The sequence below is a fragment of the Myotis myotis genome, unplaced genomic scaffold (assembly GCF_014108235.1).
Source record: "Myotis myotis isolate mMyoMyo1 unplaced genomic scaffold, mMyoMyo1.p scaffold_m19_p_20, whole genome shotgun sequence".
NCBI classification, from domain to species: Eukaryota; Metazoa; Chordata; class Mammalia; order Chiroptera; family Vespertilionidae; genus Myotis; species Myotis myotis.
In genome coordinates, this window is record NW_023416325.1 from 21781867 (window position 1) to 21798683 (window position 16817).

The window sequence follows — 16817 nt, forward strand, 5'->3', positions numbered from 1 at the left end:
GCTGCCGCCGCCGACCCCCGCCGGCCCCGAACGCCATGAGCCTGGGTCCCTGCCGCGCCCGCTCCGCTCCGACCGCCGCCGCCGCCGAGGCCCCCGTTGATGCCGCAGAGCTCCCCCAGCGCCGCCGCCACCGCCTCCGACATGGACAAGAACAGCGGCCCCAGCGGCTCCGCCTCTTCGGGCAGCAGCAAAGGGCAACAGCCGCCCCGCTCCGCGTCCGCGGGGCCGGCCGGCGAGTCTAAACCCAAGAGCGGTAAGCGCGGGCCACGGTGGGCGCGGGGCGGACCCTCGCTCCGGTGCGCGGGTCACACCCGGGACAAGCTCCGCGTTCTGCTCTGGTTCCTAAGCCCCCGCCCCCTCCACTTCCCCGGTTTCCCTTGCTTGCAATGAACTCTTAATGAGCCCGGAGCTTTCCGTGAATTCTGGCATCGAGACTCGAAACAGCTCGTGAAGTAGGTGCTGTTCTTATTCCCATTTTGCAGGTGAGGAAACTGAGGTCAGCTAAGCTAAGGTCGCCTTAATACCTAGTTGTCTGACTCATCAGTTCACGCTCTTAAAAACACGAAGTTCTACTCAATGTTGAATTGGCTTTGGATAGTGTTCAAGTTTAAACAGGAGAGGGTGCGGCCCAAAGACTCTTCAAACTCAGATCTTAGGTTTAATATCCGTGAAAGGCTTTGTTTTGTGTGGAGCAGTGTTTAAGAGCACAGGCTGTGGGTTCAGTCTTCTTAGGTTTGCCAGCCCTTGAGTGAGTGTCTGACTTTCCTTACCGGTAAAGATGGAGATAATGAGAATTAAATTAACTTAGGAAACAAATGAACCAAGGGCTTAGGAAAGTACCTGACAGCTGTTATGCACCAAATACACATCATGCCTATTTCCCTCTGTTAGGCTCTGGTTGTGTTCTTTCACAGGGAAGATTTTGTCATTTCTGTAGTCATGCCTCAGTATTAAATTATGACCATGATGATGATAATACTAGCCACCATTTATCAAGAGCTTACCAGGTAGCAGGTACCAGGTACTGGGCTAGGCTTTTACCTCTGCTGTGGAGACGCCAGTTGCTAACCGGTCCAACAAGGTGGAATTTTCATCTAAAGAAGGAAAAAGTTGAGAGGCCAGAGTTTAGTTAGGAGTTGGCAGGTCTGGAGTTGTAGTCTCTGCTCTTTTGTATTATGATCATATTAGCAGTGGTAGGAAGATGTTTTCAGTGGGGAAATGTGTCAGAGAGGGAAACATTTTGAGTGCAGTTGTTTAAAACTTTTTAAGATTAAAAAACTGTAAGGCTGACTCTAAAAGGAAAAACAAGTGTAAGGCTGATTTGAGTTTACCTGCTGGATGTAGTAAACTTGCTTACCTGGGGTTCTGAGGACTTCTAGGACTGCTTAGGGAACTCAGTGGAATGCAGTTGACAAGATAATGAATGTGTTTTAAATATCTAATCAGGGATTAGAGACTCTCAGGCCACATCAGGCAGTATTATGTAGATTAATATTGGGGTTTTGCACCTGTATAGCTTTATCACAGATCTCTTTAGAGATAGAGGGTAGCCAGTTCTGGCCAGTGTTGGGAACTGGTTTAGAGAGGTCTGAATATTTCTTAGTGTAGGTGATTACTTTTGCACACTATTCCCAGATATAAAGTTAAAGATTTTGATTCTCCAGCTATCTGAATTCTCAACTAATTTTTCTGGGGCTCCTTTTCAAGCCATTAACATAAATGAGACAGCAGTAATAAATGCCTTAATGTTGATTCTTTAGTGAGGCAGTAGGTGAAAGTTTGCAACAACTCAAACAATATAAAACAGTTAAACTGAGGTATTTAAGGCATTTCACTCATATTGTCCCTGACTTTGAATATGCTGATTAGTAGAACTAATGCCAGGATCATAAAGAATTCTGTTGTAGGGTGACCAAAGCAAATATTTGTCAGCAACTTTTCAGATTTGCATAGAATAAGTATTAATTGTTAGGTACATTTTTACTGAAGTGATTTATTATTTTTCTTCTTCTTTTTTTAAACAAATACTATGAAGCACTCTTAAAATACTTGTTCATCTTTTTCAAACCTCCATGGCGTGAGGGTCCCCTCTTGGGGGGGAGCTTGACCAGCCTGCAAACAGCCATCAGCCCCTCACCCAGGCTGGCCAGGCACCACAGTGGGGACCCCCACCCTGAAGGAGGTGTGACCAGCTGCAAAGGATGGAAATCAAAATTTTTTTTTATTGATTTCAGAGAGGAAGGGAGAGGGAGAGAGAAATAGAAAAGTCAATGATGAGAGAATCATTGATTGGCTGCCTCCTGCAAAGCCCATCCCTGGGGATCAAGCCTGCAACCCTGGCATGTGCCCTTGACCGGAATGGAACCCAGGACCCTTCAGTCTGCAGGCTGACACTCTATCCACTGAGCCAAACCAGCCAGGGCATTGTTCATCTTAATTAAAAGCTTCTGAGAAAGTCATGTAAAAGACTTTCCTAGGTTATATGAAATACACAAGTGTGCCCTCTGGTATCATTAGTTTTTGTTCAATGTGTTAGAAAGTTTGGCCATAGTTGCCTTTTCCAGGGCCTACTTTTCTGACTACTGCTGTGTATTTTCCTTTAGCAAAATGGAAGATTTGTAGCTAAATACACAGTTCTTCATCCATAGCCCACATTGCTTGCATTTAGGAATAAACTTTTAAGGTTGAAGTGAAGGGGAACATATGCTGCCTTCGGAACATTTAGCTAAGACCAGTGCTGCCACAACAGATAGCATTCAGGACCTCCTGTACAGAGACTTCTGGATGGTTGCTGGAGCAAAAGGTAGACTCAGATTCAGCATAATTCCATACAAAAGTTTCAGAAAAGCTGACTCCACTTTCAATGTACTTGATGCTGCTGGAGATTGTGGAAAGGACTTCTTGAGTTTCAGAGTACTGAGTGAAGAACAGGAAGGGTAGGTAGGATAGACATAACTTGCCTTTTTTGTTTTTTTCTTTAAGAGTTTTTCCATTTCTAGCACAGCCACTGTGGCTCAGTGGTTGAGCATCGACCTATGAACCAGGAGGTCACAGGTTCAGTTCCCGTTCAGGGCATATGCCCGGGTTGTGGGCTCAATCCCCAATGTGGGGCATGCAGGAGGCAGCTGATAAATGATTCTCTCTCATCGTTTCTGTCTCTCCCTCTCTCTTCCTCTCTGAAATCAATAAAAATATATTAAAAAATAAGTTTGTCAATTTATAAATATTTGATTTTATTTTCCTCTCTCCTTTCCCTACCTCATGTGAAGAAATAACCTCTGGTTTCTCTTCCCTAAAACATGTGTGTCATAAGTGGGCATTTGCTTCCAAGCTACCTGATTAATATACTTGAGTCTTTGTTCCTGGGGCTGGCTTAAGTTTGCCCTTCATGCACACAGGAAATAGGTAAACTTGCCACTGAGATTTATTTGATCTTTCTGGTCAGAGTGGCATACCACAGTTTCTCTGTGTTGGCTAATTGCTTCAAATATTTTACATAACATTCCCTTTCTTGGATATATTCCAACAGCTGTGTTCTGGTAGGGTTAAGATGCAGTTCCAAGGAATCCTAGAGGTTTGGGGAAAGTCATTTAGAAAAAGCAAAGTGAAGAGAGGTTAGGCAGTTCATGGGCAAACAGTGGACCCTAGCCCGGAAGCAGGCTCTTGCCCCATCTCCCTGGGCAAGGGATAGTACTGCACTGCAATGGAGGTTAAGGGAAGGTCAGGCATTATGAGGCAGTTATTTTGAGGTTGGTGATATGAAGCACTGTCCTGCACTCTTCCTCTTATTCCGGTAACAGAAGCCAGGTTGCTAGTGGTTAATCTGCCTTGAAGAATGCCTCTGAGTTGCAAATAGACCTGGGGGTTTTGATGGCTTTGAAAATTGACGTGACTTGAAGCCTTCAATAAAACACCAGCTAGAGAAGTTATAAGAATTTCTGGGCCTGTTGGCTGCAGTCCTTGGTTTATGTGGCTTTGTTTAGTGGGTACTCTTGACTGGAATGATTTAGATTTATTAATAATAGGCCTTCAAATAATAATATTAACTGTGTGCCAAGCACTGTGGTAGGCATTTCACAGAAGTTTTCTCCTTTTTAAAAAATACATTTTTATTGATTTTTGAGAGAGGAAGGGGGGGAGGGAGAGAGAAAGATCAATGATGATAGAGCATCATCGATTGGCTGCCTCTTGCATGCCCCCACACTGGGGATTGAGCCCACAACCCCTGCCAGGTGCCCTGACTGGGAATCAAACCGTGACCTGGTTCATAGGTCAATGCTCAACCATTGAACCATACCAACCCGGCCAGAAGTTTTCTCTTAATCCTCATGACCCTGTGAGGAGGGAGGGTAGAGGATTAGCCCTATTTTACAGACAAGAAAACCGGGGCTTAGAGGGGTTAGAGTGATTTGTCCAAGTGAATTCTTAAGAAGTCCTAGGTAATATTTATAAATACACTTTGTATAAATTCACTTAGCAAGCAGGCAGCTTACTGGCACATACACTGTTCCTGATACTACCTCTCTCCTCCTTTCAGTCCAAATTAGTAATTTGAGCTAGATTCAATTTGTTGTCAGTTGATTCTGTAGTAAAGCCATATACTGCCTCTCCGGAGGTGCTTGTCAACCACTCTGGACGATGGGTAAGCAACTTGCTTGTGTTTACAGCATGAATCAGCAGCAGAAACTTCCTGGCTGATCTGACCTCTATGCTGTGCCACTTGTGAGCACTAGAGCTAGAAATGTTGATGATGCCAAATTATTTAATGGAAGATTTGTGGCCTTTAATTTGGTAATGGGGGAAAGAGACTGAGATATGCTTACTTTTACTTGGTAGGGAACTTTCTGTTAGGGAATGTGGAATAACTGAGACACTGGATTAAGTTCCCAAATCTCTTGTTGATTCTGAGATTCTGATTTCTGGACTTAAGCCATTTAATTAGTGGTCTTGGCCCTCTTGGAATATGTCTTGACAGTACTTTTTGGCAGTTAGTTCTCAGCTCTGGCTCTGCATTAGAATCTCCTGAAGACCTTTATAAAAACAGGGATGTGTGGAGCCCTTCCCTAGTGATTCTTCAGTCTGGGCTGGGCCCTTGGGCCCTGGCATCCATAGCTTCAAAAGTCTCTGAAAGAGATTCTGTTGAACAGAGAATATGTTTCTCCCAGGAACTTAACTTGACATTTTTGTCTGCTTTCCAAAATTTAAATCAGATCATCTTATTGCTATCTCCTATGAGAGAAAAGAGGAAGAGTTTTATCCCTAAGTTATTCACATGTATATCCTGGCAAGTTGTATATAAGACATGTCACAAACAGTACTCTGAATTTTATCTCTGGGTCCCAAGCATCCTGGCAAGTTGTATATAAAACATTTCACAAACAGTCCTCTGAATTTTATCTCGGGATCCCTGGCCTGACTGTACCTCAGTCTTTAGCTGCCTGTTGCCGGGGAGTAGAGATAAGAGACAACTTCTCACTTTAGATGTCTGACTTCATACCTTTAGGTAAGTGGGAGAGAAGATGAAGGAGTTGATTTTAGCAACTAAAATCATTAATCCATATGTGGTCAGTTGTTGTAACCTGTTTTAGAAATGGCACTTCTCTTTCCTTCAGAGAGCAGTGCTGCAAGCATTTTGAAACTGTTTCCTTGCCAGTGTGGTAATACGTGACTGAAATGAAAACAACCTCTTGCTGAGTTCCAGCTTACTTTCTTGAACCCTCAAAATATAGAACCTGGCTTTGCCTGAATCTGTGCAAGTTGCTTGTCTAGAAAGCATCAGGGTCAAATATAGGATCATCTGAAATAGTCTTGGGTAACGAGGTTTGGGGAATATGTGTTTTCTTCTCTTCAGAAGATCTCATTTGTTCTCATGGTAATGTTAGCTGGAGTTCTGTATCCCTCTGAATTTTCTATGTATCTGCAGTCTATATATAAAAGCCTAAGCGATCGTCCAACCACCCGACCAGTGCTATGATGTGCACTGACCACCAGGGGGCAGGCGCTCAACACAGGAGCTGCCGAGCTGTGGTGACTTGGCAGCAGTGGTTCTTGGGTGGTGCACCCGGAACCAGAGAGGAGGGAGTCCAATTCCGGGGTGTGTCACCTGAAAACCGCCTTCTCACAATCTGGGACCCCTCAGGATGTCAGAGAGCCGGTTTTGGCTCCATCCCCGCAGGCCAGGCTGAGGGACCCCACCTGCTGGAGGGACCCTGCTCACTCCACAGACGGCCTTTGAGCTGCAGCGCCTCCGTAAGTGTGGCCGGCTGGGGAGGGACTGCGGGAGGTTGGCTCCAGGGCGTGTCCGGCCCTTCTCACCCAGTCCTGCCCAGCCAGCCACCTTCTAATTAATTTCCTTTCAATGTGCACGAATCTGTGCACTGGGGCACTAGTCTTATTATAAACTAAATGGTTAGTTAAAAGGCAAGGCAAAATTTGTATGAGATCTGAAGCCTCACTTTCTCATTGTTACCACTGATGCCTTGTTTGTCATTAACGGTTGCTAACTGAAGAAGTTGGTTAAAGTCTGTTCCAATAATTCTAACTTCAGCCCTGGCTGGATAGTTTAGTTGGTTAGAATGTCATCTGATATGCCAAGTTTGCGTGTTGGATCCCCTGGTCAGGGCACATACAAGAATCAACCAATGAATGCAAAATTCTAACTTCAGATTAAACTCTGGTTGTTTTCCCTAACAGATTTAAAGGTAACTGGTAGGAGTGAACCTAGCCTGGTAGTGTTTCTGTGACCTGGTGCTTTCTGTTTGCATTTTAGCCACCTCACATGACTGTTAGCTTGTCTCCTAAGTTGTAGTTTGGTTAGATTTAGAGAGGATGGCATACCCTTCATTTAGCCCATGTTGTTGACAGAGTGTGAGGTGATTGCTATCAAAATTTGGAGTGTGGTTTACTTTTCTCTGAAGATATGCTTCACCTTGTATTTATTTAGTCTGCTGTAAAATAATTGGATTATCCTACTTGTCTAGAGATACTTTTTCTTAGGTACTTAATAGTTTTTAAAATTACCCAAATAGTAAGTATACAGAACAATAATTCTATATGCTGAAGTCAGACTCTTAGAGGGTGAGGTCTGAGCACAGGAACCCCTTAAAAGTTCATCTGGATGATTCCTATGAACTGGTAAAAGTGGATAGTTCCGTTTTCTAAAGATAATTGTCATTAACAGCCTGCTGTGTTGCCTTTCCAGACATATTTCTAGTATTTACATATTTTAAACATAAACAGGATTAAGCCATATATTTTTGGGGAAAACCTTTATAGTTTCTGAGGTTCATGCAGAATCTTCTTGACTTGGTAAACCACCACTCCCTTCTAGTTTGAGGGTAAGCCTAATGGATTTCTTCATTAAAAGACCCTTAACTTCTATTCTTAAGTTTTTGCTTTTAAAGTTATTAAATTAGTGTGCAGACTTGATTTGGTCAGATTTCCATGTTGAAATAAGACAATATGGAATGAGCAGAAGGACAAGGATGTTAATAAATTAGTTTTTTTGCGTCTAAAGACTAATTTGGAAACCTCTATCACCTTTAGTTATTTAGTTGTGAATGATTGTCTAGATAGGCTATATTTTATCCCCCCCCCCTTTTTTCAAAGTTGGTAAACTTTGGCACATCTACACTAATAAAAGACAAACATGCAAATTGACCGTACCTTCACTATACCTTAAGCCATGCCCACCAACCAAACCAGAGCAACTATATGCAAATTAACCCGACCAAGATGGCGGCCGGCAGCCACGGAGCTGGAGCAAGCAGGAGGCTTGGTTGCCCCAATGATGGAGGAAGCCAAGCTTCCCACCTGCCGTGGCCGGCTCTGAGCTCCACTCAAAGCAACAAAGTTTCAATTATAGAAGGTAAATAAATCCCAGAATAAAAAAATAAATAAAAAAGGAGAGGCTGGGAGCTTCTGTCGCCGGGGGGGGGGGGCTTGGCCAGCCTGAAAACGGCCCTCAGCCCCTCACCCAGACTGGCCAGGCACCCCAGTGGGACCCCCACCCTGATCCGGGACACCCTTCAGGGCAAACCAGCCAGCCCCCACCCATGCACCAGGCCTCTATCCTATATAATAAAAGGGTAATATGCAAACTGACCCTAACAGCAGAAAGACGGAATGACTGGTCACTATGACACACACTGACCACCAGGGGGCAGACGCTCAATGCAGGAGCTGCCCCCTGGTGGTCAGTGCACTCCCACAGAGGTAGCTCTGCTCAGCCACAAGCCAGGCTGACCGCTGCCAGTATAGTGGTGGTGGTGGGAGCCTCTCCGGCCTCCTCAGCAACGCTAAGGTTGTTCGACTGCAGCTTAGACCTGCTCCCCGCTGGCAAGTGGACATCCCCTGAGGGCTCCCGGGCTGCCAGAGGGATGTCTGACTGCCAGCTTAGGCCCAATCCCCTGGGGAGTGGGCCTAAGCCAGCAGGTGGTCATTCCCTGAGGGGTCCCAGACTGTGAGAGGGCACAGGCCGGGCTGAGGGCACCCCTCTCCCCCAGTGCACAAGTTTTTGTGCACCGGGCCTCTAGTGTTAAATATATCTGGCGAGGGTTCTTTGTTAATTTGGGACAAAATAATGTATGCAGTTCAGCTCCCCAGTAGAAGAAAATGGGGCAGAGAATACAAACAAGCTCTTTACACAAACTGCAAATGGTCAACAGACTGAAAAAGTGTTGCTACTCAGAGAAATTCAAATTTAAAACAAGAAGTTATTTTGACCATTCAGTTCAACAAAGTTTATTCAACCCAGTATTATCAAGAATATAGTGAATTAGACATTCTTACAGTATCGTTAGAATATAAGTAAATTGTTGTTATAATGGTTCTAGAAATCAACTTGTGAATGTGTAAAAAGGCTTTAATGATTATTATTGATCTGCTTATTCTACTTTGAGAATTTGAAGTAATCATACACCCAGGCCTCTCTGTAAAGTGGCTCCCAATACTATATTACACTAGCAAAAAAATGAGAATCCACCTAAATATTAAGCAATGGGGGATTGGTTATATCCTATAAATAAATGGTACGCAGTAATGCAGCCATTCATCATGCTTTTGAAGAATATGGAAGCATGAACATGCTTATGGAGTAATAGGTAGAAGACAGCATATCTTGTATATCTGTCATTTTGTGGAAGACGTGTGGCATGTGGATAGAATGGAGAGTAAAAGGAAATTAAACACTGTTGATAGGTTAGCATTCTGTGAGTATTGGCAAATGTAAATTCTTTGGGATTTCAAAATTGAACATTATTCTTACAATTGGAGAAAAAAAGCTAGAAATATTTTATTAAAGGGTATAACTCAAGCTGATCTAATATGGTCTTCGATTTCACCCTCTTTTGTCAATTTAATAGATTCTCAGTTTGACCTCTTAGAACATATTTAAATACTGTTTTGCTTTTGTGTCTCATGAATATATCTGCTAGGGGCTAGCTAGGCCAAGCTGTTGTAGTAATTTAAGGAGAAAATATCTTCTATCGTCCCTCCAGATAAAGTACTTTTCCCTAACATAGGTAGGCTATTCCTTTTCTTACTAGTTTGTCTGAATGTACGTAAAAAAAAAAATGGTTTTATTCAAAGAGAGGAAGGGAGAGGGAGAGAGATAGAAGCATCAATGATGAAAGAGAGTCATTGATCACTTGCCTCCTACATGCCCACTACTGCGGATCAAGCTCAAAACCCAGGCATGTGTCCTGATCAGCAATCAAACGGTGACCTTCTGGTTCATGGGTCAATGCTTAACCATTAAGCCACACCAGCCCGGCCTGAATGGACTTTTACAAGGGCAGTGGTTAGCTCTGTAAACAGACTCTCTGTGGTTTGATCTATATCATGTTCATCCTGAGGGAGGGACCTTTTAAGTTTCATCATTAAAAAACACACACACACAAAAACTACCTTACTATGTGATATCTTACCCAAAGCACTAATGCTCTGGTCCAAACCCAGAATTCTTGGAGCTCCTGGAAGGGCCCATTTAACTTTTTTTTTTTTTTTTTTTTATAAGAGTTTAAAGTAGCTCTAACTGGTTTGGCACAATGGACAGAGCATTGGCCTGTGGACTGAAAGGTCCCAGGTTTGATTCCTGTCAAGGGCATGTACCTTGGTTGCGGGGACATCCCCAGTAGGAGGTGTGAAGGAAGCAGCTGATTGATGTTTCTCTCTCATCGATGTTTCTAACTCTCTATCCCTCTCTCTCCCTCTCTGTAAAAAATCAAAATATATTAAAAAAAAAGAGTTTAAAGTAGTCTGGCTACTGTCTCTCTATATAAGAGCCTAAGCGACCATCTGACTGGTAGCTATGATGTGTAGTGAGCACCAGGGGGCAGATGTTCATTGCAGGAACTGCCGAGCTGCGGTGACTTGGCAGCTGCAGTTCTCGAGTGACACACCTGGAACCAGAGAGGAGGGAGCCCGATTCTGGGGTGCGTCACCCGAGAACCGCCCTCTTGAAATGCGGGACCCTTGGGGGATGTCAGAGAGCCGGTTTTGGCCCAATCCCTGCTGGCCAGGCCGAAGGACACCACCTGTGCACGAATCCATGTGTTGGGCCTCTAGTCTATAATAATAAAAGCATAATATGCTAATTAGATCAGAAGTCCTTCTGGACGAAGCCAGGGCTGCGAGGGAAGCCTGGGTCCGGGTACCTGCTGGCATCTAGAGGGAAGCCTGGGTCCCGGGTGCCAGAGGGAAGCCAGTGCTGGCAGCCGGGGGAAGGAAGGCCTACTCTTGCACAAATTTCGTGCATCGGGCCTCTAGTATCTACACTAATAAAAGAGAAACATGGTAATTGACGTACGACCGCTACCCTTTTCATTGGCTAATCAGCGAGATATGCAAATTAACTGTCAGCCAAGATGGCGGCCAGCAGCCAGGCAGCTTGAAACTAACATGAGGCTTGCTTGCCACAGTGACGGAGGAAACCAACGTTCCCTGCCTGCGGCTGCAGGCCTCTGAGCCTGCAGTTTAAAACATTTTAACAAATACCGCCGGACTTCAGCCAGCAGATTCGCAACATTGTATGCAAAGGCCAGAAACCTACTTTCAGGAGCGGAGGCCTAAGAGCTGGAGCCAAGCCTCAAGCTAAAGCTGGCCCAGAATAAAAAAAAAAAAAGGAAAAAAGGAGCGTTTGGGAGTTCAGTCACCCCCAGCCTGAAAACAGCCCTCAGCCCCTCACCCAGACTGGCCAGGCACCCCAGTGGGGACCCCCACCCTGAAGGGTGTGTGACCAGCTGCAAACAGCCATCATCCCCTCACCCAGGCTGGCCAGGCACTCCAGTGGGGACCCCCACCCTGATCCAGGATACCCTTCAGGGCAAACGACCTGGCACCCACCCGTGCACCAGGCCTCTACCCTATATAGTAAAAGGGTAATATGCCTCCCAGCACCGGGATCAGCGGAGCCGTGAGGCCTCCCGGCACCGGGATCAGCATGGCAGGGGGCAGCGCCCAAACACCCTGATCGGCCCTGCTCTGTGTGTGACAGGGTGCGGCACCCCAACCCCTCCCCCCCGGGCCCTGCTCTGTGTGTGACGGGGTAGAGCCATAACCTCCCCATTGGCCCTGCCCTGAGTGTGAGAGTGGCGGCGCCCCAACCCCCTGATCGGCCCTGCTCTGTGGGTGATAGAGGGCGGTGCCCCAACCTCCCCCCGCTCCCCCACGGGCCCAGTTCTGTGTGTGATGGGGTAGAGCAATAACCTCCCCATCAGCCCTGCCCTGAGTGTGACAGTGGCGGCGCCCCAATCCCCTGATTGGCCCTGCTCTGTGGGTGATAGAGGGCGGCGCCCCAACCCACTGATCCGCCCTGCTCTGTGTGTGACAGGGGACGGTGCCCCAACTCCCCTATCGGACCTACTCTGTGAGTGACAGGGGGGAGCTCCTCAACCCCCTGATGGGCCCTACTCTGTGGGTGACAGGAGGGAGCTCCCCAATCCCCTGATTGGCCCTGCTCTGTGTGTGACAGGGGACAGTGCCCCAACTCCCCTATCAGACCTACTCTGTGTGTGACAGGGGGCAGTGCCCCAACCTCCGGATTGGCCCTGCTCTGTGCGTGACGGGGTCGTGCCGCAACCTCCCCATCGACCCTGCCTTGAGTGTGACAGGGGGTGGTGCCCCAACCCCCCAATCGGCCCTGCTCTGAGCCCGACCAGGGGCTGCACCTAGGGATTGGGCCTGCCCTCTGCGACCCGGGAGCAGGCCTAAGTCAGCAGGTCGTTATCTCCCAAGGGGTCCCAGACTGCTAGAGGGCACAGGCCGGGCTGAGGAACCCCCCCTCCCCCCCCGAGTGCACAAATTTTTGTGCACCGGGCCTCTAGTATATATATATAAAAGAACGAGTTCATTAGTGAAGTAATGAGACAGAGTGGCTATTTCATAGACAGAGCCCCCATTTATCCTTGTTTAAACACAATTTTGTTGGGAGGAGAAGAGTAATTGGCCAAGTACATATATAATTTCTCACCTAATTCTTTTGTGTCTCTTGCTTTTAGATGGAAAGAACTCAAGTGGATCCAAGCGTTACAATCGAAAACGTGAACCTTACTGCCCCAAAAATGAAAATTTTAGCAACCAGTCCCGTCGCTCCAATTCACAGAAAAGCAAAACTTTTAATAAGATGCCTCCTCAAAAGGGCGGCGGCAGCAGCAAACTCTTTAGCTCTTCTTTCAATGGTGGAAGACGAGATGAGGTATGGGATTTCCGAAATGTTTTTTCTAGAGAGTGAGCATGAGGTCTGATTCTTCGCCCTCCCCTCTAGTTTATAAGCAGGTGGCCAGGGGTGTAGAGCAAGGGGTGGAATTGTAAGTAACCAAAGCAGTCTTGAGTAGTTGGGGATTAACTAGGTTTACCTCCTTTTCCCCCTGAAGATTATGAAAATTCCCTTGCGGGAAGAATATATCATAATCATGAAATGTGAGAAATTATAGCAAATTTGGGGCACCTTAATTTGTACAGTCATTTCATTATCACTCTTGAGTTATGGGTTCTCTTTGATGATAAAATGACATTAATTAATTAATGACATTTGCCCTGTAGTGTCTAGCAAAATGTAAAATTCCATATTTTTAGTCATAGGCACTCTGATTTTAGGAGTTTCATAGATATCCTTCTGTAAGGGCATAAAGACTTATGTTGAAGGGAGTTCACTGCAGCATTTTTTATTTTTTATTTATTTATTTTTAATATATATTTTATTGATTTTTTACAGAGAGGAAGGGAGAGAGATAGAGAGTTAGAAACATCGATGAGAGAGAAACATCCATCAGCTGCCTCCTGCACACTTCCTACTGGGGATGTGCCCGCAACCAAGGTACATGCCCTTGACTGGAATCAAACCTGGGACCCTTGAGTCCGCAGGCCGATGCTCTATCCACTGAGCCAAACCGGTTAGGGCTGCAGCATTTTTTATAGTTGCAAAATTTAGGAAACAAACGTCATCGCCAAGGGACTGGTTAAATAAATTATCCTGCTGTTTGAATGTCCCATGCAATGCAACCATTATAGAATAGGACAGATATAATGGATGCACTCACGGAAGAGTTCATTCATTCACAGAAATTTACTCCTTGCCTGCTGTGCACCACATACCATTTAGGAGTCTGGAATACAACATTTAGTAGAACATTGTCCTTCAGGAGCTTATATTCTAGTTTGGGAGACATTAAGTAACCATTGTATAGTAAGTGCTTATTGAATCCTGTATAATAAAAGCATAGTATGCAAATTGTCCCCTCCAACGGAGTTCTTCCAGGAGTTCGGCCAGGGGGCGGGCCAGCCAGGAGAAGGGAGCCCCCCCCCGCATGCCCTCCATGCTGGCAGGCAGCTGAGGGAAGGGAGGGAGTACACAGCTGCTAGGGACCCTAGTTAAAAAATAAAAGTAGACTGAGAGGTAAAGGGATAGAGAGTAACAAGGAATACAGTTTTAGAAGGTGGCTGAGGAAAGCTTCTCTGCGGAGGTGAATTTTGACTAGAGCCCTGAGTGAATCAAGGGGGCACACTGTACAATTTGAGGAAGAGTGTCTCAGCCAGAAGTAATGACTAGTGCCAGGGAGCAGAGGCGGTACTGACTTCGGTGTGTCTGAGGTAAAGCAAGTAGCTACTGCGGGTGGAGGAAGTTGGAAAAGAAGCCAAATACTGAGAGAGAGGGGTTGGACTATGTGGCCTTTGAGGACTTTGGCTTTTATTCAGAGAAACGGGGAGCTATTGTGGGTTTTTAGAAGAGAAGTAAGGTAAAAGGAAGTGAGTGTTGGGAAAAAAAAAAGAATGGATTCAAGGACTGAGCCCTAAGTCAGAATGATAGGGAACCAGCAAAAAGGAAGAGAATTGAAAGCTATTTGTAGAAAGTGATCAGTTTTGTTCTGTGATCGGACAGGCTGAGTAATCTGAACGTTGACCATTAGATTTGAAAATGTGAAGGTAGGTTGTTGGCCTTGAGCTGCTTTGGTGGCATGGTGAGGACAAACACCCGATTTAGGGAGAATGGGAGACGGGAAGGAGACATTGCAGGTTCAGACAGCACTTTCTAGTGGCTTTGCTCTGAAGGGAGCAGAGAGGTAAGGCAGTAGCTTGAAGGGAATGTGAGGTCAAGAGAGACTTTAAGGTTGGAGAAATTAAAGCATATCTCCGCTAACAGGATTGTTCTGGTGAGGGGGAAAATTTGATGCACAGGAAGGGGAGAACTGCTGGAACAGTGTCCTTGAGTTCCGGAGGCGTTGGCTTAGATAGGAGCTTCGCTAGTTCATCCACAGTAAAGAGAGGAAGGCAGACTTCCGGTAGGAGGGTGCAGGAGTTCTGTTCTGATTGTTCTTATTGTCCCCATGAAATAGATAAAGATGAGCTGGGAGAGCAGGTTTGGAAGCCAGAGGAGTAGAATTGTGTGGGTGACTGGGGGGATTAATGGAGAACAGAACTATAATTGTAGCAGGACTGCCAGGCAGCAGAAGCATCTGCTTCAGTGAGGCTGGTCAGTGTGATGTGGCTGTGTGCTGTAGCCATGTTTAACTGCTCTGGTGCTGGTGTGGAGTAGGTGGAGGGTTGGGTTAATCAGGGGAAGGTTTTTGCTGGGTGAGTGCAACTGATGAGAAGGAGGCACTGGACCGTAGGATCTAAGGCAAATCAGGAAAGAAGGTTTTTGGGGGTTGGATCACTGGCTTGCAGATCCCAGTGGGGGTGAAGAATTGTTGGAGTTAGGACTGAATAGAACAGGCCGGGATAGGAATGAGTTACTAGTTGGATATAGGGTGGAAGAGGCTGGTAGTTTATACCCGCAGGATCTAGACCAGCGGTTCTCAACCTGTGGGTTGCGACCCCTTTGGGGGTCTAACGACCCTTTCACAGGGGTCACCTAAGACCATTGGAAAACACATATATAATTACATATTGTTTTTGTGATTAATCACTATGGTTTAATTATGTTCAATTTGTAACAATGAAATTGGGGGTCACCACAACATGAGGAACTGTATTAAAGGGTCGCGGCATTAGGAAGGTTGAGAACCACTGATCTAGACGGTAGAGCAGTGCTGTTCGATAGAAATGCAAGCCACGTGTGTCATTTAAAATTTTCTAGTTGCCACATTACAAAAGTAAAGAAACGCTGGTGAAATGAATTTGAATATATTTAACCCAATACAGCTAAAATGCTATTTCTCAATATGGCATGGCACTGATCACATTTGAAATACTCAGCAGCCACATCCAGGGTAGCACAGCCCTAGATGGTATGCCCTTGGGAGGGTTAGAGGACAAGCTGATTGGAGGAGAGGAAGAGGTTAAGGAACTGAGAAATCAGCATGTTGGAAGGATAATCAGGAATTATGATGGGCTGTATGGGGGAAAGTGACAGTGGGCCAGTTAGGACAACAAGGTGAAGATATGAGGCTGAGATAGGGGGAATTTTGTTGAGTGAGCATAGCTCTTACCTAAGTTTGGGTATTGGAAGTAGAAAACCTGGTTAGTGGTTAGCAGAGCCCAGCCCTGTGGAAATAAGCATCTAAGGCAGCGATTCTCAACCTGTGGGTCGCGACCCCTTTGGGGGTTGAACGACCTTTTCACAGGGGTCGCCTAAGATCATCGGAAAACACATATATAATTACATATTGTTTTTGTGCTTAATCACTATGCTTTAATTATGTTCAGTGTGTAACAATGAAAATACATCCTGCATATCAGATATTTACATTACAATTCATAACAGTAGCAAAATTACAGTTATGAAGTAGCAATGAAAATAATTTTATGGTTGGGGGTCACCACAACATGAGGAACTGTATTAAAGGGTCGAGGCATTAGGAAGGTTGAGAACCACTTATCTAAGAGATGAGATGGGATGATGGAAGTCTTGGACTTCCTGTGCTGTTACATAAACAGTGTCTAACTGTATGGTATGTCGCTGTATCATATATTATGATTCTGTATACATAGAATATATGCAGAGAATGCCTCTGAAATAGAAGGTATCTTTTGCCCTTTTATACTCTTCAGATTCTTTATTACATGTGCAAATGCTGATAACTAATTTCTGAATATGATTACGCAGCAAAAATCTTAAATTATATTTTCTTTGACTCAGTAATTCCTACTATACATTCAAAAGAAATAATGGTAGGTGCCCAAATATTTGTGCACGAATGTCTATCCATAAGTGTGTTTATTGCATTATTGTGTTTTCACAGTGGAAAAGCTATGTACAACCTGTGTCCTACACTGGGGGATTATATAGCCCTTTATGTAATGATATATAGCCCTTTAAAGTGATTGCACAGTAACATTTAGTGACCTGGTAAAGTACTTATGACATTAAATGGGAGAGT

The 16817-nt window shown here is 45.3% G+C and overlaps 1 protein-coding gene across 2 annotated transcripts in view; it reads left to right on the forward strand.

Annotated features, from left to right (window-relative positions):
• The first annotated feature begins 63 nt into the window (after positions 1–63).
• The window catches only part of RNF10 (ring finger protein 10), a 35291-nt gene continuing 18537 nt past the window's right edge, over positions 64–16817 (forward strand). The window contains exons 1-2 of one of the 2 annotated variants that reach the window (XM_036354465.1): positions 64–253; positions 12498–12694. In XM_036354465.1, the coding sequence (XP_036210358.1) occupies positions 100–253; positions 12498–12694 (351 nt within the window). In that variant the 5' untranslated portion in view covers positions 64–99. Of the gene's footprint in view, positions 254–5466; positions 5504–12497; positions 12695–16817 lie in introns of those variants that run through there. The other variant, XM_036354466.1, reaches the window with a different exon arrangement.